Here is a 21,139-nt window from a genome sequence, read left to right as displayed (position 1 = left end):
AAGAGGGAGAAGAAGAGGTTGGGTTAGTGCAGAAAAGGCGGCGCAAACCGCGGGGAGCCGCCGCCGCTGCAGCCCTCATCGTCAAAGCCATGGGGTTTAAGGTAAAAGTAAAACCCTGGGTGAGTGGAAAGAGAAGCAATGAAGGAGAATATCAGAAATCGTCTACTGCGATTTTGTATATAAAATGCTAAATACAATACTTGTGTTGTGGCGGTGGGTTATTCATTGTCTCATCAAATAACCTAAATGGCTTTTTGTTTCTTCATTTTAAATTATTTATTTTTGTATTTTAATCAATGAGTTTCGTATTATATGGCCGCATTTCTTAAAAAATTAATTACTTATATCAATTTTAATGTAAGATAAATAACATGTCACACTAAAGGATTGTTATACTTTACTTGTGTCTAATATTAATACTAAATATAGAAAAGGTATTACATCCATGTTATATTATATTCAATGGAAAATATTAGTGCATTAAATTTAAATATATATATATATATGAAGATTTTAATTTAAATTTTTTAAAACATTTATTATTAAAAAGATTTTGATATCTATATATTTGCTCTACTCTTTAAAAGAGATAGAAATAGATGTAATAGTATGTTTGAAGTCGTATGTTTGTGATGTAATAAGAAGAGATAAATAAAGATTAAATAGGGTCTTAAATAAGTATAGAAAAATTAAAGATGTTTAAATATAAATTTTTTTTACACTTTCATATGATAATAGACTTTTTCAGATTACACGATGATTTTTGATGCAATTTCTAGTGCTTTCCGTGACAAATTTGTGGTCAAAGCATTAAAACTTATTTTTTTACCCTCAAGTCTTCCTAAAAGTTTTTAAATTTTGTTTGGATCGATTAACTTAAAGATATATTTTACATATATGAATCGACCAATATGCAAACATATATTTTATATATTTGATAATATTGAAGAGTGAGAGAAAAAAACACCCTTACATTACCCTATAAAAAGTTCAATATTTCCTTTTACTGATGGTCATTGGGCCTAAGTACTTTTTTTTCTTAATAAATTTTTAGTGTATGCAAAAACTTAAATGGTCTTTAAACTTTAAACTGCTCATGGTCATTGGGCTTTTTGTATCTTAATAAATTTTTAGTATATCCACAAAAATAAATGGTCTTATACCTTTAAAGTGCTCTTTGTACCTCCTTCAATCTTGATGAGTACTGGGTCACATGACTCACTCATCTTCGCATCACAAAATAATGTCAAATTGTTAATTTGATTATATATTTTTAAAAATCTGAACCCATGATCGGTGAGATCAATTCAAGTTTTTTATAGTCAAATATTAATAAATTAGTTGTTAAATTAATTTATTTATATTTGAACATGATATCTTTTTATCATAATTTATTGATTTAAAAAACACTCACATTTTAACTAAATAGGAAAATAATTTCTTTATTTTAGTTGTTTTCAGTTTTGGTCCATAATAAAATCTTAGTCCAAAATTTGATATCGTTTTATTTTTTTAGTGATGTGTCAAAAAAATATGATGCATAAGATTTCATGTGGATTAATTACATTTTATTATTATTCTTAATTTATGAAACACATTTTCTTTGGTTAAAAACATATTTTCTATTTATTATATCATTTAATTACAAAAACATAAATAAATAAAAAATAAAAAGAAACACGCATTCCTATTATAATCCCTAATTCTATTCCACTTCAAATTTATCAAAGGTATTTCAAAAAATATTATTACTATGATGTGTTTTACATCTACTGCTGAAATCAATATCTACTTTAAAATGTATTTCACACTTACTGCTATTAGAGGTGGAAATAGGACAGACTTTGAAAGGTTTGAGTCTGGTCTATGATTAATTTTATAAACATGAGTCTGGCCTACAACCTATCATAGTTTTTTTTTCCCGTCTGACCAGATATTTTAAAAAGTCTGGCATAGTCTAAAAGTCTATTTAAAAACATTATTCACATAAAAACATGTAATAATATATTTTATATTTTTTTAAAAAAAAAATATGCTAAACTAGACCTTTATATATAAGAGAAACTAATAAAATAATAAATATAAGAAAAATTAATAAAATTATAACTCGCAAGTTTGCAACAACCTTCTAAAAAAACAAAGTAAAATGAATCCATAATTAACAAACTCCAAAAAGTCATTCAAAATATTACAAATAAAACAAAATGAAAAATTAACAAACACTTCTTTATGAGGAAAAAGACATTTGCTGGACAAAATAAAAATAACAAAATAAAATATATTATACAATTATACAAAATAGAATCATGAAAATAAAATTGTCATCCTCTAATTAGAAGTACTTATGTCAGTGTCTCTTTTATCATTGAACATTTGCATATGGTATAATTAAGATAAACACAAAAAGAATTTCCATTATGCAAACCAAGTGTCTAATTCTTCAAAATAATACTTTTAAAAAATAACATTAAAATAGATTATTAATAACAAGTGGCGTGATAGTGAGTTATGGTAATAATGTTGTGTAAGTTTTCAAAAACCTTGAAAATTTGTTACGCTTGGAAGAATATGAAACGGAAACAACGACAAGGCTATTGACACATGTGACATGGATATAAAGGCAAAGCTATTGACGCACGAACATAGTGATAACGTGATAGGCTTTAAAATAAATAAATAATAATAATTTTAATAAATAATATATATGTATATAGGTCGGCCAATCAGGCCAAATAGGTTTTTTAATGAGTATGAGTCTGATCTATTTAAATTAATAAGCTTTAAAAAAAAACCTCAGTCTAATCATTTTATTAAATAGGTCAGGCAAGACCAGACTATAAATAAGTCGGATCATAGGCCATTAACAGACGACCTAACATATTCTCACCCCTAACTACTATTAGATAATTAACTATGTGATTTATGGTTCTAAGAAGAAGAAGGAAGAGGAAGAGGGGAATGAAATAGAATGAAATGATATTAGGGATTACGAGGAGGAGTGAAATGAAATTAGGGATTAGAATAGAAATGTGTGTGGGTGTGTTTTTAGTTCAATGTATTGTAATTAAATGATGTAATAAATTAGAAAATGTCTTTTATAAATTGGGAATAATAATAAATGTAATTAATCCATATGAAATATTTCACACCATATTTTCTTTTCACATCATTAAAAAAAAATATTTTATCAAATTTTAGATTAAAATTCTGTTTAAATAATCAAAATTCAAGACAAATAAAATAGAAATATTATTTTCGTAATTGAACTAAAATAGAAAGAACTAAAACTACAATTAAACTTAATTTATTTGATGTATTTTAGATAACTAATGGAACAATTTACATGAGATAGATGATAGATCCAATTTATAAAATCCAGTTAACATATAACTAAACTGAACTACTATTAAACAATGCATATATAATTGATTCCATGGTCCATCAACCGAACGAAGTTTTCTAATTCTGATGTTATCTAAATGGTTTGGGGAAGGTTGTGGCAGATACGGAACTGTCCAAAATATAATCCACAACTAGCGTAACACTCCTGTGTCTTAAGAGTTAAGATGATGGTTTCAACTTTGAACCCGAGTTCTTCAGTTTGTTTGGACAAATTAAGTAGCTGGATTACTTCTACTACAAGTAGGCAAACAAATCTTAATAGGCAATTTTTTACAAAACTTAACAGACAATTTTTTTTAAAAGAATACATTTCGATTTCTTTTATATTACACAAAAATAATAAATTATTTATTTTACTAAATTAGTCTTTTATTTTTTTAATGTTACATTCGTCTTTTATGAATATAAATTTTAACTAAAATAACCCTAATTTTAAATCACAAAATTGAAATTTAAAATTCTTTCAAAATTTTTAATAAACTCGTATAAATCTTAAGAAATTTTGATTGCAATAATTATAAAAACATAAACTCTCAATCAAATTTTATAAAAATATAATTCTATAAGATTTTTTTTTTAGGATTATTAAAATTAAAACATAAAATAATCTCGATGTATGTCAATAAATCACATAAAAATTTATTATGTTGTTTTTATATGATTGATAATAAAATTCACAATATCATTATAAGAATCTCTAACTAAAAATAATTAAAACGAATTTTTGTTTAAAAATAGTATTATTGTACCATTTACAAATATAAATTACTAATTTAATATAAAAAAATAATAATAATTTTAGTATTTTCGTAACTTTAAGACTACGTGATGTATTTTGCTATTTTTTGTATATAGAAAGATAATAAATATTATTATAAATTTACATACAACGATTAAATATCGATTTTAAATTCAAAATAAAATATTTAATTTACTAATATAAAAAATATCAACTTTAAATATGAAATAAAACATTTAATTTAATAATATTAATATTTATTAATTAAATGAGAATTTAAGAACCTTAATCCGCATTTTTCATTCTTATCCTAAAGATCATACAAAACAATTTTTCACACGTCTTACTGGTCATTTGATTATCCATCTCCACGTACTTATTGAATTATTTTATCTGCAATGTCATCTATTGATGTTGAGGCCCTATGGTATGGCTCCTCCAATTTTTTTTGAATTTTTTGCATGTGCATGATTTATTCAAAATAAGCCCCAATCATAGTATTTTTGTTGGGTGATACCTCATTTATTATTTTATACATAATAAACTAATAATAAATAAAATAACTAATATAAAGTTTATTAAATTATTCTTATTAATTAATTATATATTTTAATTATCATTATTGTTAAATGAAATAATAATACTGAGAGTATTATTAACTAGAGGTACAATAGAAAAAACAAAAATTATAATAAAAATATACCAAAAATAAATTATTGTAATCATTTAATAAATACCAGTAATATCCATGTGTTTGACTAAAGTAAGATTTACGGTAAACAGCTAATATCCAATAAATATTACTGTCAATGTTACGAGGTTGCCCAAAAAAAATTCAACCATTATTTCTAATGATTGAATCATTATTTAATCAAATCACCCTTGAGAAACTTATCCACCCACAAAAAAAAAAAAACACACACACACACACACAAAAAAAGGTTGTCAAGAAATGGAAAAGTAGTAAAAAATATCTTCTTAATCTAATTTTAAATAATAATTTAATTTTTGATTATTTTTTAAAATAAAAAATTCCAAAAATTACAAATAAAACTTAAAAAATCAGTAATTATCTTTAATAAAATTCATATTTTCATCAAATTCATACCTCAAATTTTCAAATAAACTCATATTTTCATCTTCAATAACATCAAATAAAAAATTCACCTTTTTAAGATTTAAGTTAAAGATTTAATTTGAAGAATAATAGAAAAAAAAAAGATATTAACTTTGTGATATGAAAATCAAATCTTAAAGTATGAGTTATTTATTTGATAAATTTGATATCGTTAGAGATGAAAATAAAAATTTAAGTAAATTATGAATGTATAAATTTTTTTAAAATTAATAATAGATTTTGATTTTGTTTAAAATAATGATAAAATTTTGAATTTCTATAAATAAATAAAAAATTAACATTATTTTAAGATATCAATAATTAAATTAAAATGAAACAATAAAAGAGTTGAATATTACTGGAAAGGACGTTAATGGAGAAACCAAGTATTTATTGGGAAAAGTATAAAAAGGGAAAGACAAGCCTTGTAGGTGAAATGAAAAGAATTCAAACGATCTCTTGCCCGCAACTATAACCTCCGATTGACGTAAACTGCGCCATTCCCTCATGTTCAAGTTTCCTCATCATCTTCAATTCTTGATACACCTTTTCCATCTCCCATCACACACACTATCCACGTGCCACTTTCTAAGCATACTCATCCTCTTTAATTACTCTATTTCTTATTTAAACACACTCTTCATCTTTAATTACGACAAACATATCTTTCATTTATTTATATACATAATATTAATACCCTCTCTCTCTCTCTCTCTCTCTAACCACTATTAGCCAATACTCATCATCAACCACCATGAATGTTAGTGTTACTAATACTATCACTCTTTTCCTCATAACCCAACTCCTTGTAAGGACAGAGTCAATTAACAGAGGAGATTTTCCACATGGGTTTGTATTTGGAACTGCTTCTTCAGCTTACCAGGTATAAATTCATATTTCCTTCTATTATTCAATCAATCAACTATAATTAAAAATTAAGTAATGTTTTATTATGTAATATAGTTTGAGGGAGGTGTTGATGAAGGAAATAAAGGAGATAGCATATGGGACACTTTCTCAAGGATACCAGGTACAAAATAATAAATTATATGTTATCAAAATTAATTAATACACTTACAAAGAGAAGATTCTGAGTTTTTAGTTATGAATTATTATGATTATGGATGATAGGGAGAATTTTGGACTTCAGTAATGCAGATATGGCAGTGGATCAATATCACCGATTTCAGGTGAAGTATATATATGAAGTTACATTTTGGTGACTTCAACTTTACTCTACCTAGATTACTTGCATCAATTTTCTTTTCCTCAATTACGGTGCATAGTTTATAAACAAATCAGAAATGAGCACCGCCTACATGATTAATAGTAAAATATGAAAAGCATATATTTTTATTGTGTCCATAAGTGACGACAAAGTTACACCAAACCTTGTGCAATAGTAAATTCTCTAAGAATAATTTAATTGGTAGCTCACCCCAAAAATCCTGATATATAGAGTCTCATTTTGAATTCTAAGATTTATTATTTTTATACATTTAAAGTGTGTAAATTTAGCCATTAAACTACTTGACTATAAAAAAATAAAATTAATATGTGAAATAAAGTTGGAGCGTGTCAAAAGTTGTAATATGTCTTTCTTTTATCATGTAATATGGTAGTTTTTGTATTTTTGCATATTAAATGCACCGTAACTTTGTTATTTGATAATAATTTTTTTTTAAATTATATTGTTGATGTGACTTCAGTTTTTGTACTTTTCTTTATCTTTAGTCCTTTCAATTAACATATTACTCAAAAATAAAAATTAGAACCAAGCATTGAAGCATATACTAATTATTCCATCCTATACAGAATGACATAAACTTGATGAAGGATTTAGGAATGGATTCTTACAGATTTTCCATATCATGGCCTAGAATTTTCCCAAGTAAGTTACAATCAATATTTTCAAAACCTTATGCAATAATTTTTGTCTAACTTGGTAGATTTTAATGTAACTGCATTTTGTAACAACTAAACAGATGGAACAGGGGAACCAAATAGAGAGGGAATAAAATATTACAACAACCTCATTGACGCTTTATTAGAAAAAGGTTACTAGAAAATTTATTTTGGAATTTGATCTTAAAAATAGAAAGAAAAATATGTACTACTAATTAATAACACTAAAATTTTATATTTGATTTTCACTTAGGAATCCAGCCTTTTGTAACTCTATATCATTGGGATCTTCCACAGATGCTAGAAGATAAATATGAAGGATGGTTAAGCCCACAAATAATGTAAGTTACTAAAAATGTTATAAAGTCTTTTGAGACAAATAGTTTGAGCTTAATATTTATCACTATATTTATTCACAGAAATGATTTTGAGCATTATGCCTATACATGCTTCAAAGCTTTTGGAGACAGAGTTAAGCATTGGATTACCTTCAATGAACCTCATAACTTTGCCATCCATGGTTATGATTTAGGCATTCAAGCACCAGGAAGATGTTCCCTTTTGGGTCATCTTGTATGTAAGAAGGGAAAATCATCTACTGAACCATACATTGTTGCTCATAACATTCTCTTATCTCATGCTGCTGCTTATAGAAGTTACCAACTACATTTCAAGGTATCAAACACTTTATCTATACAACTAATAGTAAAAATATTACTAGTATCACATTCTTTATATGTCACATGAGTGTACATTTCTTAATAAACAAAATGAGTAAACATTGTCATGGTAATTTCTGAATGTATCAAAATTAAAAATTGATTAACAAAAGATACATTCGATAACCAAACTAATTAACGAAACATATATTCAAGACACAACTAACTAACAAAATATGTAATTGTGTATGTTTTTACAATTTTGATATATTAAAGGACTATTGGAAAAGCGCTTTAATCATTTAAAAACTAAAATGATTGTAACTCTAAACAAAACAAGAAGTTTATAAAGAAGCTGAAAAGATCAATAATATTTTTGTTATTTGATGGATAATCCAGGAAAAACAAAGAGGTAAAATAGGGATAGCACTAGATGCTGTTTGGTATGAACCAATAACTGAACTAGATGAAGACAAAGAAGCAGCAGCTAGAGCCATGGACTTTTCACTTGGATGGTAACCTTACTCATAGCATAAGCATAATGACTAATGTCACATAATGTAATAGCTTAATTTGTGACATATAAAATAAGTGTAACACTAGTTTGAATCAGGTTCCTTGAGCCTCTTTTCTTTGGAAAATATCCTCTCTCAATGCAAACTCTTGTAGCTGAGAGATTGCCAGAGATTACTGATGCAACCTCAAACTTTCTTGTGGGATCCTTGGATTTTATCGGCATTAACCACTATACCTCGGTGTATACTCGAAACGACAGAACTCGGATTCATAAACTGATTATGCGAGATGGTATAGCTGATGCTGCTGTTATTACAACTGGTAAGCTGTTGCTGCAAATTGTGTTCCTTTCTTTTTGTTCTCTGTACAGTCATAACCTTAAACTGAATTGAAGTTTATGATATTTAGCATACAGAAAAGGAGCTGCAATTGGAGAAAGGGTATGTCCAGAAAACCGCCAATGCTAGTAAAATTTAGATTTACACTTTATGGTATCATATCAATATCAATACCAATTTTCCTTTTTTCTTTTTTTTCAGGCAGCTTCAAGTTGGTTACATATTGTCCCATGGGGAATCAGAAAATTGATGAAACATGTGAAAGTCAAATATGGGAACACACCAATAATTATAACCGAAAATGGTTAGTAGTTTTGTGTGCACAAAGCTAGTATTAGGCCCCACTTGGATAACCAACTTAACAAAACACAATTTTTATAACGAAATGAAAATAAAGTCACACTCTTTTTATAAGCTGGTTTGGAGAGTTTATGGAAAATAGTTGAAAACAGCTTATGAACGTGACATAAGTTGTTTTCTTAAACTCTTCTAAATGATTATGCTTGCATCAATAGATAATCTCAAATAAATAAAACTAATAAAAAATGGAGTTTAATAATCACCAATGCTAATGCTAATGTAAAACATTCACACACCTTGTTGAAATAAGATTGAGGTTTCTGTAAAACTTTTTTTATAATATGAGTACATAGATATTAAATCCATTTCAATTCTCATGTCATCAATTTTTTTTTTTTAACATTTATAAGATTTTTGAGTGCAGGAATGGATGATCCAAGCAGACCCTTTATGACCTTACAAAAGGCATTAAAGGATGACAAAAGGATAAGATACCATAGGGACTATCTCTCAAACCTATCAGCTGCTATAAGGTATTATTGCAAATTCAAAAGTCCTTGAATAGATTAATTAATTGGTATGTATATTGATATTGAGATAACATGTGCAGGGAAGATGATTGCAATGTGAGGGGTTACTTTGTATGGTCATTGCTTGACAATTGGGAGTGGAACTTGGGATATACAGTACGGTTTGGACTCTACTATGTGGATTTTAAAAACAACCTTACTAGGATACCAAAAGCTTCTGTGCAATGGTTCAAAAATATGCTCACATTGGAAACTCAAAAAATTAGTGAAATTTGAATTCTTGTCATACAGATAAGCTAGCAAGAATTTCATTTTTATATTCTTTCTGTATAAAAAAAAATTCAATGTCAATAAATCATAAATTCACAACTAATTAACTAATTATATGTGTAATTTTAAAAATGATTTTTTTTTAATAATTTGATAGTTATAATTGATTGACATGTAATATATTTTTAAATCAATGGTGTATATGAATAAAATTCAACTAGCAAGTGTATGACACCCGTATTTCTAAGAAATATGAAGAAAAAAAAAATTAAAATTAACTAAATTATTAAAATAAAAATTAAGTTGATGTTCAATATGAAATTAAAATTCAATAAAAATATTTAACAAAATTACATTTTTCGATGTTGAGAAACTTGGTCCAAAAATAATAGTTTTATAATATAGAACATATCATACTAAAACGTATTAAAGTATTTTTACATCACTAAATATAACTCCATTGTAAGTCATCAAAATAACCAAATATTATTAGATTTAAATTCTTTTTAGTCGAAATTTCTCGTATCTCGAATAACATGAATTTAAACTCAATATGAATTTATAGTTGTCTCACTCAAACTTAACAGAAATACATAAAAAAAAAAAAAGTGATAAAAATAAAAAAGAAATCTATATCTATATTATATACAATTTTAAAATGGAATTTATAGTTTTTTACGTGATTTTTATTACAATTTTTTAAAAAAATTGAGATATTAAATATACTTTAATCGCAATCATTTTTCGTGCATGGCATGGGTCTCAAACTAGGTCATAGAAACAAGAGGAAAGAGAGGCATAGTATAAATTTTTTTCTTTCATTGTGGGAAAAAGTAAGAGAAAATAAATTGTATGCTATTAAAATGATAAAAGAACACCCCAAAGGTAGACTAAGACATAAAAAGTAGAACTAAAATTGAGAGAAATAGAAAAGGTTGGTTCGTTTCTTTCAAAGATGGGCAGAAAAAATGTTTATGGAACTCACCGTATATTTTTCATTTTCTCTCACAATTAACTAAACATTGGAAAAAAAATCAAAAAAATAATTATAATGCATATTTTCTTTCCTTTGTAAACCTTTTCTTTTCCCTTTCGATTCCGAAGACAGTGTAAGAAAGAAATTGACACCTTAAAAAATTGCAAGGTGAACTGACATACAGACTCGCCTCGTTTTTGGTCTTCTGCTCTTAACCCACCGGCCACTGCCACCGGCGACATTCAACAATACCCTTCATTCACCTTATTTTTCATATCAAGGTAACTCCACTTTGCATAATGGCCAGAACACGAACCAGATTCTTCATTTTTTAGACTCAGAGCTAGTGACTATAACCTGCTTGATAAAATGCCCCTAAAAAGTTTTTGGGTATAACTATTTATTGTTGTCACTTGTTGCAGAAGATATCAACTTAAATGCTCCTTCTTACAATCAACTTATTGCCAACGACAAGATTCTTATACTGGTGAGAGTGAGACAAACTTTTGTTTTTGACTAATAATTAGTGAGACAGTGGTACATTCAAATTGGTTTCTGGGATTTTGATTAGCATATTTTTACGATTTAATGTTGAAGTTCTTATATAGTATAGTATGTCAAGGTTCAAACTTCAATTTTAGGTTTCTGGTTTTGGTGATGAAACTGAAAATATGTACGGTCATTTGCTAATTACACGAAATAATGTTTTGCGAATTGCTTGAAGTAGTTAAACTCTGAAATTTTGACTTTTCAACTGATTTTTGTCATTCTTTAGCATCCTTAATACTTTTCTAGTGACATTATCTTTGGAATTTGGAGATTCTACAATTATTCCAACTGTTTGACTGTTTTTTTTTTACAATTGGGTTTACTGACTTCTACAGCTTTTTTATACGAATCTACAAGTTTATGGTTGATTTATTAACTTCATTAATGTGCAGATCATCATTGACTTCAATCTGATGTTTAATTTCGCAAGTTGCTGATAATTCAAGATGCTTGCAATACGAAGGCTCAAAACAGGACCAGATCTCCCCTATGTTTTATGTTTCATGATTGCCAATTGCAATTATGGCACAGCCCAAGTTTCAAATAACAGAAATCTCCAGTCTATTGTGAAGTTTGTTAGCCCTTGTTTAGCCAAGTCAAGTTCAAAGGCATTTCTACTAGGATTTAAGAATACATTTTTCCTTCAAGGACTATATATCTCAAGTATGGCCGAAACAATCCTGGTCCAGGCTCAAGACCCTGCCAAAGTTAGTATGGAAATACAAAATGCTATCAATGGCAACAAATTAGATTATTCATGGAAGTTACTTGAGCAGCATAAGCACATGGAGGGATTTCCCAGAAAATCTCTCTTCAATAAGATTATAACTAGCTATGTAGAAAGCCTTGATATGCAATGGCTACAAAAAGCTTATGAATTGGTACAACGTGCTAGTGAAGATGGTAAAAAAGACTTGTTAGAGAAGGAGCTGCTTATCTACCTTAGCATTGGCCTTGCAAAAGTCAGGCTACCAGTTCTGGCATCAACTATTTTAAGAAAGATGATTGATATGGAGCATTTTCCTCCTGTTACTGCTTGGTCTGCAGTTTTGGCACACATGTCACAAACAGCTGATGGAAGTTTCCTTGCTGCTGAGTTGATTCTTGAAATAGGTTATTTATTCCAATACAACAGAGTGGATCCTCGTAAAAAGAGTAATGCACCTCTGATTGCCATGAAACCAAATGCCAATGCTTTTAATATTGCATTGGCAGGGTGTCTTGTATTTGAGAAATCTAGGAAAGCAGAGCAGCTTCTTGATATGATGCCTCGAATTGGTGTCAAAGCTGACGCAAACTTGCTGATAACAATGGCACGTGTATATGAGAGAAATGGACGAAGAGAAGAGCTTATGAAGCTGCAAAGGCATATTGAGGAAGCTTCAAACCTAACTGATATACAGTTCCGACAGTTCTATAATTGTTTGCTTACATGCCATTTGAAATTTGGGGATCTTGATTCTGCATCCAACATGGTTTTAGAAATGCTTAAAAAAGCAAAGGAAGCAAGAAATTCTCTTGCATCTGCTAAATTCATGATAGACGCAGCTAAAATTGATCAGAACTATTCTCCTAGATCAGCTTCTGTGCATATTTTGAGCAACAGTAAAGATTTGGAGAGTGTAAAAAATGACCAGCTAATAAGAAATACTGCCTTATCTTATGAGGAGTTCTCCAAAGATCGAAACTTCTTAAAACTTGAAATGGAGTCAAAAGCTGTTCTTGGTTCTTTATTTGCTAAATTGCAGATGCAGGTTGATTTGATTACAACCGTACATGGTATACTACAACCAACTGAAACAATTTATGTGAAATTAGTCAAATATTTTTTAGAGGCTGGTAAGACCAAGGACTTGGCGGTGTTTCTTCTCAAGGCAGAAAGAGAAGACTCCCCATTTTCCAATGACAATTCAGCCTTGGTTCATGTTATTAATTCGTGCATTTCACTTGGATGGTTGGACCAAGCACATGATCTTCTTGATGAGATGCGACTAGCTGGAGTTAGAACTGGTTCATCTGTATATGCTTCTCTTTTGAAAGCATATTGTGCGGCAAATAGGGCTGCAGATGTGACATCACTTCTGAGAGATGCTAGGAAGGCCGGTATCCAGCTTGGCTCTAGCTCTTATGAGGCAATGATCCAATCCAGGGTGCTCCAGGAAGACACACAGGGAGCACTCCAACTTTTTAAAGAGATGAAAGAAGCTAGGATTCCAAAAGTTAGTCATCAGTACTCTGGCATGCTGACTAAAAGTGTTACAGAGACAGATGAAGCTGCACTGGTGACAAAGCTGGTGCAGGAAATCAAGGAAGGACAGAAAGTGGATTGTGGAGTTCATGACTGGAATAATGTAATCCACTTTTTTTGTAAGAAGCGACTAATGCAAGATGCAGAAAAGGCTCTAAAGAAGATGAGAAGCTTAGGTCACTCACCTAATGCACAAACTTTCCATTCTATGGTCACTGGGTATGCTGCCGTCGGGGGGAAATATCTGGAGGTAACAGAATTGTGGGGTGAGATGAAAGCGCTTGCTTCTTCGTCCTCCATGAAGTTTGATCAGGAACTTCTTGATTCTGTGTTGTATACATTTGTGAGGGGTGGATTCTTCACTCGTGCCAATGAAGTTGTGGCAATGATGGAAAAGGGAAAAATGTTTATTGACAAGTACAAATACAGAATGCTATTCTTGAAATATCACAAAACACTTTACAAAGGCAAGGCTCCGAAATTTCAGACGGAATCACAACTAAACAAAAGGGAAGCAGCCCTGGCTTTTAAAAGGTGGATCGGCTTGGTTTGAGAAAGTGTCAACCAAAGATTAGCTCTTTTAGGCAAATCTTCATATGACTTTAGGCAGTTGAATCTCTTTTTTTTCTTTTTTTTTTCTCCTTTAGATTTAGATTTAGATGTTTAGGAGAAACACTAATGTACTACCAATATGAACAAAACAACACTGTTTTATGGAAAATATTCAGGAAGTTTTAGATCTTCATTACTGTTATTTTTAGGTAACAAATAGAAGAGCCTGTGGCCTATAAAAACACAATATAAAGGGTGTAGATTGTTGTTGCGGATACACATTCATGGTTGTTGATCCAAGAGAAGCAATCGATACCAGTAACACAGTGGATAGCATGCACAATTGTAGTGGTACATTGGTGGAGTATTGCCAATATACCCTTCCTTTTGCCCCACTCTCTGCACCCACACCTCCCTCCATCCCTTCCACGCCGTTTCCCCCATCCCTCCCCCACTCAGTTATACAATTCACTGTCCACTTCCGGCTTGATAGCCAGCTCAGCCTCTCATGGCATCCTACTTGGCAGTGACATTGAGTCAACTCTGTCGGAAAAAGCAATCATCGCATGCTAGAAGGAAAACGAGGTAGCACTCAAGGAGCCCAAGGATGAGTTTGTGAACTACAACAGAGGGCAGCATGAACTATGAGGTATTACATCTTGCTACAAGTTAAAATGAAACATTTTAGAAAATAAAAAGTAAACAGGTTTTTAGGACTTATTTATTTTGTGAAAATATTTTATTTTCAACTTGAAGTAAACAAGTGTCTGCATTTTCAAAAACAATGAAAATACCAAAAGAATGTTTTCATTATATTCAGAAACCCATCATCCCTATATAATATTTCATCTTATCTTCATCAGTTTATTTTGTGAAAATATTTTCTATTTCCAACTTGAAGTAAACAATTGTTTTTCATTTTCAAAAACAATGAAAATGCCAAAAGAATGTTTTCATTATATTTAGAAATGCATCATCCCTATATAATATTTCATCTTATCTCCATCACAATAGTTCACTTCAAAAGTCTTATCTTTGTATTAGCAAGTTAAAATGAATGCATATTTTAGAATACTAAAACTAAAACTGCTTCACAAAGAAAATAGGCCCTAAGGTTCACAATATTTTTTGTTCTCTTCATATTCATTCCTCTCCAGATCACTATTCAAACTGAGTGTCAATACATTAGCTGAGTTAAAGTAGAAGATTTTGATATAATAACTTATTATGTCTCCTCCTCAATAATTTTTCTTTCATTTTTTGCTGATGATTTCTTCGGCTGCACAATGTTATTAGAAAACTATACTTCCATACCTGTTGTCATAAAAACTTAAAACCCAGAACTTTAATGCAACTACGTTCAGCTTTTTTTCTTTCTTTTATTCATTTCTAGATTATAAAATAAAGTGTAGTTCTTGGCTTTAGTTGATCAGAGTGGTTTACGTATGTGGATAAGAACCTGACAGAATACTTATTAATCAAGTAAATTGATAATTTAGAAGTTATATTTCCTCTAGAGAATGGTATCTTGAAACCTTCAGCTTCGATACCAATTTATGCATTTTGTTTCGATGTTGAAAATGTGATTCAATTGTTAAATACATAAAGAAAAACGGATATAAATATATATATATATATATATATTTAGAATGGCCTCTCCATTGAACTGCTTTTTTACATCATCTTTAGGTCCATATATTATTAAATATTCTTATTATGCTTTTCTCTGATTGCAATTAATATTTTGATTTATTTGTCATCTAGTTTTGCTTTTGCAAAGTCATTGTTCTACTATTTTTACCTCAATGCTAAATTAAATAAACCCGTGATTTAGTGATATTCCTATTGACTGCCTTTTATCTTTATAATAAGCAAAACTGCCATACAATTTGTTGCTGCCTGGAAAATTGCCATATAGTATACATTCTTTTATCTCACTTCATACTTTCCATTTTGAAATTGTATACTAGTTCTTGTCTGATAAGTTTTCTAAATATTGCAGTATAGTCCCTAGTTTTAATTTTACTACAGATAAAAAAAATTGGGGTTAGAGAACAATTTTCTAGTAGTCACATTCCAAAACAATAATTCCATTTACAAATATAAAAAACATTTACAAATACCAAAAATGACTCATTTTATACAATAAAAAATATATCTACCCTTTAATTTTTGTTGACGGCAGTTTTCTTAAATAAATACTTGATTCCTCATTTAAATACAACTGATAGAGTTACCAAAAAAAAAAAAAATATACAACTGATAACACCTTCAATCTCAGCCACTTGTTATTTTTAATAATATCTGGTCTACAGTTAGCATGCACCAATGAAGCCAAAACTCCAAAGCATGGACGAAGCTTCTGTAAACCCTTTTCAACCCTCAAATCAAGTTTAAGCTGGACGCTTCACTCTACAATCCATCACCATCACTTATCCTACTATCCATATCTACTAGTACAATGCTATCCATATCTGCTTACTTATCTTGATGTGATAAATCAGGAATAAAAGCTAATAACTTCAAGTTATTGTGTTTAAATTTCCAAAAATAGTTTTAAAATTACCGTACTTCTCCCTTTCCAATTTTTTTTTTTATGTAGGGGTAAAAATGTTCAAATTGGTCCATGGGGAACACTGTCCTCTAAATCATGGGATATAGTGCAATTTCTCCTTCTTCACTTTTATCAAAAATTCAATCCATTTTCGTTCTCCGTGGAAGTGTAAATGACCCTCAAAACTTCACCCCCTACTTAATCCTCATTTTGCTAACAATTCCTTCAAAACAGATAAGTTATTAAATAAGCGTGATATTTTAATTAAGCTAAATCAATCATGTCAAATTTCTTACTAACATGTGTATTTTTTAAAATTAGACAATTTTAATACCTCCCTAAAATTTTTGAATGTGACGTACAAAATTATCTATATACATTAATTATTCATATGACATTAATTAAATTACAAAAAAGAAAAATTTCTGAAATTAAAAATTAAATTTTTATAAAATTTTATTGCGATTCTATAAATTCAAATCATTCTACATTATTGTATAGTACATTATTTAAAACAAGTCATATCAGTTATTTTTAGTTAAAAAATCAGAATATGAAATCAAAATATTCAAATTTTAAAATTAAAGGACCGATTTCATGAATTGATGCAAATAGAAGTGCACCGACACTCCAACAGACCTATTTTTGAAATTAGAAACATACTAAATAGCAGAGGTTGCTTTCGGATGTTTTAAGAGAAATACATAAAGGAGTACCTACACATTTCATACGTTGTTGCTTCAAATCTATTTGACATATATAACTACAAGCATTTAGAACGACAAGAAAGCTCGACGAATTGTAATTTTGCCTAGTGAGTGTTTAGGCTCTCTTCATAAGTACAACCATTATAACCATAATTGCCAATCCCATGAAACTTCCTCCCATGAAATTTTTGTAATCCGTGGAATTGGCTCCACCAGCATCAGCTGACGATTTGCCTTTGTCAGCTGTTGGGAATATGTTCTGAAAGAAATTGGACATTCTGCTTACCCATTCAGTAACTGTAAGCTTCAAATTCTGCAGAGTACCCATAAAATCGAAACCATTTTCCAAGTGAGACTCGTGATTTTCCTCTTTTTCAGGAGTTTCTACTGTTCCAGAACCAGCAATTGCAGCACCATTTGTTGATTCCACCGCTTTAAAATCAACCATCGCAACAAAATTTGCATGAAAATCCAGCACAAAAGATAAAGCAAACAAAATAAAGTAAAGATCAAGAAGGGCATGGAAAATAAGAAACCAGTTAAATAATGATTACCTGCTAGCTGTGATTCGAAGAAACTAGTGACTGCAGGGTTTTGCATGACAGCATTCCATATATTAGGGTCACAAGCAATGGATTGCACAACAGTCTGGTTGAGACCAAAGACAAGTGAATAATCCCAAGTCATCACTTAATAAAAATATTTTGATATATTACACATAACTAACAAGATTGCTAATACTATTGATATATTAACATGAAATAATGTATACTACCTGAGCCTCAGCACTTGTGCTAAGCAATTGAAAAGCCTGAATGGCATGCTTAGGAACTGAAGGACTTGAAATAGCTTCAACGAGACAAGCTTTGGACACTGGCTCAAAAGCAGGAGGAGACACAACAGATACTTGACTACCAGGAGATGAGCCCTCACATTGAGAGTAACGAGGTGAAAGGTAAATTCTGAAATAAGATACCAATATTATAATACAGATCCAAGATAATTCACCAGAAAAAATAAAATGAAGGTTCAATAATAAAATCTAACATATAAGGTTATGACTTTGTCACGAACAAAACAAAATACTCCGATTGAACATACACACATAAGTCAATTTCCAGCAATACAAATAACAATATCCAAATTTACTGAGAAAATAATCATCTTTAGACATATAGTGTAATTAAACAACTCATTATATGAAATGAGATATAATAGGATTTCAAATAGAAGTTAATTTAACTTAGCTTAAAAAACCCTTTGACTATTATCAATAACAAAAAAAAACCCTAAGTCAGTACTGAAAATCTGAGATAAGTAAAATAAAAACGAAGACTTGAAAATTGAAAATGAAAATCAGAAATAAATGAAATTTAAAATTGATTAAAAAAAATTACTGATCAATAGCGTCCTTCAATTCAGCAGTGGCTTCCTGCGCTTCCTGAAAGGTAGGGACATCGCCAAATACCACTCTCGGAGTCGGCTCCCCACCTGACATGAACAGATCGCCGGCATCAGTTAATTCCCAGTCAGTCAAGTCCCCCGACACCGCCGTGTGTAGCGGCTTCACCTCGGCTGCTTTAGATCCCTGTGATAAAACTGCGGACGATGATGACGGACGCGACGCGTTCTGAACAGAGTGCTCGACCGGGAACGTTGCCGACGATCTGAAGCCAGACCTGGCGACACCAATACCGGCGAGTTTGGCTGCCGTCCTCATGGTTCCTCCCCCACCCATTATCCAATCAGGGCACACGAAACAGAGTAGTAGATAATTTAAATGGTATCCTATAGTTTCTGCATTTATACATTTTTTTTTGGATAATCATAGAGTCACACGTCACGACGTATCCCCAATCCCATGAAACGTGTCCACCGGTTTTAATTCATATCATTTTAAATACTCTTGTGGTTATAATTTAGGCTTAATTTCACTTTTTACCTTTAATTGTTTAACTGTGTAATTTTGATATTCGGTTTAAAACGAGGTCCTCACACTTATATTATTTCTGATTTTACATCCTTTTATATTTTTTTTTTATATATATGATATGACTCATGAACTTTTTAATGACATGTCATGATGAAATTTATTATTTTAATTAATTAAATAAAATAAAATAATATTTATTTAATTAAAAAAAACAATATAACATCTCTATAATTCAATATGAAGCATAAATTTATATTAGATTGAAGAAGAATAACAATCAATTAAATGTTCTTAATATTATAGTTGAATATTTTTCAATTAAATTCTATAATATTAGATATCATTTTCATTTTTTTCGTTTTTATTTCTTCATTCTCTCTTCTTTTTCTTTCTACTTAATTCTTTTCTTCTCCTTCACGTTTTTCCTCCTTCTTTTCTGTTTTTTATTTATCTCTTTCCATTCTTTGTTATTTGCTCTTTAAGTCCAAATACTTTCAATTAAAATGGTTGGACTTCTTATGAATCCGAACCTGAATCAGAGTTTGAATTATAATTACTGATATATTCTATTTGTGATTTTCTCTTCCACCTTCATTGTTTTATCACCATTGGAATTTGAGCAATCTTAAAATTTCCTCCTCAAACTGTTGTGCTTTCTATTGATTATTGAGTACCTAAGTCAGAATCTTCTCGTGTTTTCCTTTAATCTCTTTGAATGAGCTTTAAAGTCTTCTTTTTCTAAGCTTTAGTGGAGTTGAAATTTGAAATTTAGTGAATGACAATGATATGACGATGAAAATAGTTGAGAAATTTATAGAAACTTCAAAACAACGGAAAAATAGACTAAGACTAAAATTGGAGATTCTAATTTTAGTTTTTTAATTAAGTAAATATAATTTTATTAACATAATTCTTTTTGTAAAAAATTAATTAAAAATAATAATTTTCATCATGTCAAATCATTAAAAAATCTATAATATTATGTCACATCACTAAAAAATTGGAAAAAAAACAAGTGGGAGACAACAAAATTAAAATGAAGAAAATGTGATAGCCAAAATTGGTCTTTTTTAAACTAGAAAAACCAAAGTCACACAATTGAGAAATTAGAGGGATCAAAAGTACAATTAAATCTATAACTAACTACTTTGAGAAAATTATTAATATTGAAAAACAATAATTAGTTAAATTAAGAAGGAAAAACTTAGATATATTTTCTTAAATACTTTTTCTATGGTTTTTAATTTAATCAACTATAATTTTATTAAATTTATAATTTTCTTAAGGTTGTTATAACTACATATGTGTGTTTTATGTTAAGAACCATATGAAAAATATTTTTTAAAAAATATATAAGATCTTTTAAATTAAGAATCCTATGAAAATCGATACTGCCCCTAAATTTTATCGTTTAAAGTGATTAGATGATGCCAAAGTAAAAAACAACTTATGACTTATTATATATAAATTTATTGCAATGAATGTTTTTTATTTTAATTAAAAGCTTCTTCGTCTGTTGAACTTAAAGATAGCAATCAACCAAATTATATGAACTCCCAGATTTGTGATTTTTTAAAAATAAATTGGATTTTTTGCAAAAGAAATTGAGATATTGAATCTCATTATATAACACAAATATTATCAATAAAAAATAATAATTAACGGTGTTGTTTTCATTTCCACCACATCTTCTTGTCAAAAATAAATGAATACTACCACCATATCTCATATTCTTCCGAACTATAAATATAGTCAATCCTACAATTCCCAAAAGGATAGAAGATGAATTTTTGACCTTGCAGTAAACATTGAAGTAAAATTGTTATAAAGATTTGTGTAGATTC

The 21,139-nt window shown here is 29.3% G+C and overlaps 4 protein-coding genes across 5 annotated transcripts in view; 2 read left to right on the top strand and 2 right to left on the bottom strand.

Annotated features, from left to right (window-relative positions):
• LOC101513189 (organelle RRM domain-containing protein 2, mitochondrial) overlaps window positions 1–225 on the bottom strand; it is a 2,971-nt gene extending 2,746 nt beyond the window's left edge. The window contains exon 1 of the mRNA XM_073369648.1: window positions 3–225. Within this exon, the coding sequence (XP_073225749.1) occupies window positions 3–91 (89 nt within the window). The 5' untranslated portion in view covers window positions 92–225. The remainder of the gene's footprint in view (window positions 1–2) is intronic.
• A 5,467-nt stretch (window positions 226–5,692) lies between these two features.
• Window positions 5,693–9,887, top strand: LOC101512862 (putative beta-glucosidase 41). The gene is made up of 13 exons (XM_004505364.4): window positions 5,693–6,141; window positions 6,222–6,288; window positions 6,390–6,448; window positions 7,074–7,149; window positions 7,244–7,315; window positions 7,417–7,504; window positions 7,583–7,838; window positions 8,222–8,337; window positions 8,436–8,659; window positions 8,747–8,778; window positions 8,878–8,980; window positions 9,401–9,509; window positions 9,587–9,887. Exons 1-13 carry the CDS (start codon window positions 6,013–6,015, stop codon window positions 9,780–9,782), a joined length of 1,527 nt encoding a protein of 508 aa, XP_004505421.1. The 5' UTR covers window positions 5,693–6,012; the 3' UTR covers window positions 9,783–9,887.
• Window positions 9,888–10,381: 494 nt separating this feature from the next.
• LOC101512332 (pentatricopeptide repeat-containing protein At1g03100, mitochondrial) lies at window positions 10,382–14,294 on the top strand. 2 transcript variants are annotated; one of them, XM_004505363.4, is made up of 3 exons: window positions 10,382–11,033; window positions 11,178–11,239; window positions 11,694–14,294. In XM_004505363.4, the coding sequence occupies exon 3, from the start codon at window positions 11,748–11,750 to the stop codon at window positions 14,100–14,102; it is 2,355 nt and encodes a 784-aa protein (XP_004505420.1). In that variant the 5' UTR covers window positions 10,382–11,033; window positions 11,178–11,239; window positions 11,694–11,747; the 3' UTR covers window positions 14,103–14,294. The 2 variants fall into 2 exon arrangements, with proteins under 2 accessions (XP_004505420.1, XP_004505419.1); XM_004505362.4 differs by having other exon boundaries at window positions 11,175–11,239.
• A 2,915-nt stretch (window positions 14,295–17,209) lies between these two features.
• LOC101512008 (uncharacterized) lies at window positions 17,210–19,145 on the bottom strand. Its single transcript, XM_012717178.3, has 4 exons — window positions 18,760–19,145; window positions 18,138–18,324; window positions 17,917–18,010; window positions 17,210–17,794 (listed from the first exon to the last, which is right to left on the bottom strand). The coding sequence occupies exons 1-4, from the start codon at window positions 19,098–19,100 to the stop codon at window positions 17,478–17,480; spliced, it is 939 nt and encodes a 312-aa protein (XP_012572632.2). The 5' UTR covers window positions 19,101–19,145; the 3' UTR covers window positions 17,210–17,477.
• Window positions 19,146–21,139: the final 1,994 nt, after the last annotated feature.

The sequence above is a fragment of the Cicer arietinum genome, chromosome 6 (assembly GCF_000331145.2).
Source record: "Cicer arietinum cultivar CDC Frontier isolate Library 1 chromosome 6, Cicar.CDCFrontier_v2.0, whole genome shotgun sequence".
Classification (NCBI taxonomy): domain Eukaryota; kingdom Viridiplantae; phylum Streptophyta; class Magnoliopsida; order Fabales; family Fabaceae; genus Cicer; species Cicer arietinum.
This window is presented reverse-complemented; position numbering and strand designations above follow the sequence as displayed.

What these genes read in the sequence shown, in the direction of transcription:
- LOC101512332 (XM_004505363.4), top strand. Translation starts at nt 11,748, where the DNA reads ATGCTTGCAATACGAAGGCTCAAAACAGGACCAGATCTCCCCTATGTT.
- LOC101512008 (XM_012717178.3), bottom strand. Translation starts at nt 19,100, where the DNA reads ATGGGTGGGGGAGGAACCATGAGGACGGCAGCCAAACTCGCCGGTATT. An exon ending in GCACAAGTGCTGAGGCTCAG is followed by an intron (nt 18,011 to 18,137) that starts GTAGTATACATT and finishes GGTCTCAACCAG; the next exon opens with ACTGTTGTGCAATCCATTGC. An exon ending in CTTCGAATCACAGCTAGCAG is followed by an intron (nt 17,795 to 17,916) that starts GTAATCATTATT and finishes TTGATTTTAAAG; the next exon opens with CGGTGGAATCAACAAATGGT.
- LOC101512862 (XM_004505364.4), top strand. Translation starts at nt 6,013, where the DNA reads ATGAATGTTAGTGTTACTAATACTATCACTCTTTTCCTCATAACCCAA. An exon ending in TGGTTAAGCCCACAAATAAT is followed by an intron (nt 7,505 to 7,582) that starts GTAAGTTACTAA and finishes ATTTATTCACAG; the next exon opens with AAATGATTTTGAGCATTATG. An exon ending in GTTACCAACTACATTTCAAG is followed by an intron (nt 7,839 to 8,221) that starts GTATCAAACACT and finishes TGGATAATCCAG; the next exon opens with GAAAAACAAAGAGGTAAAAT.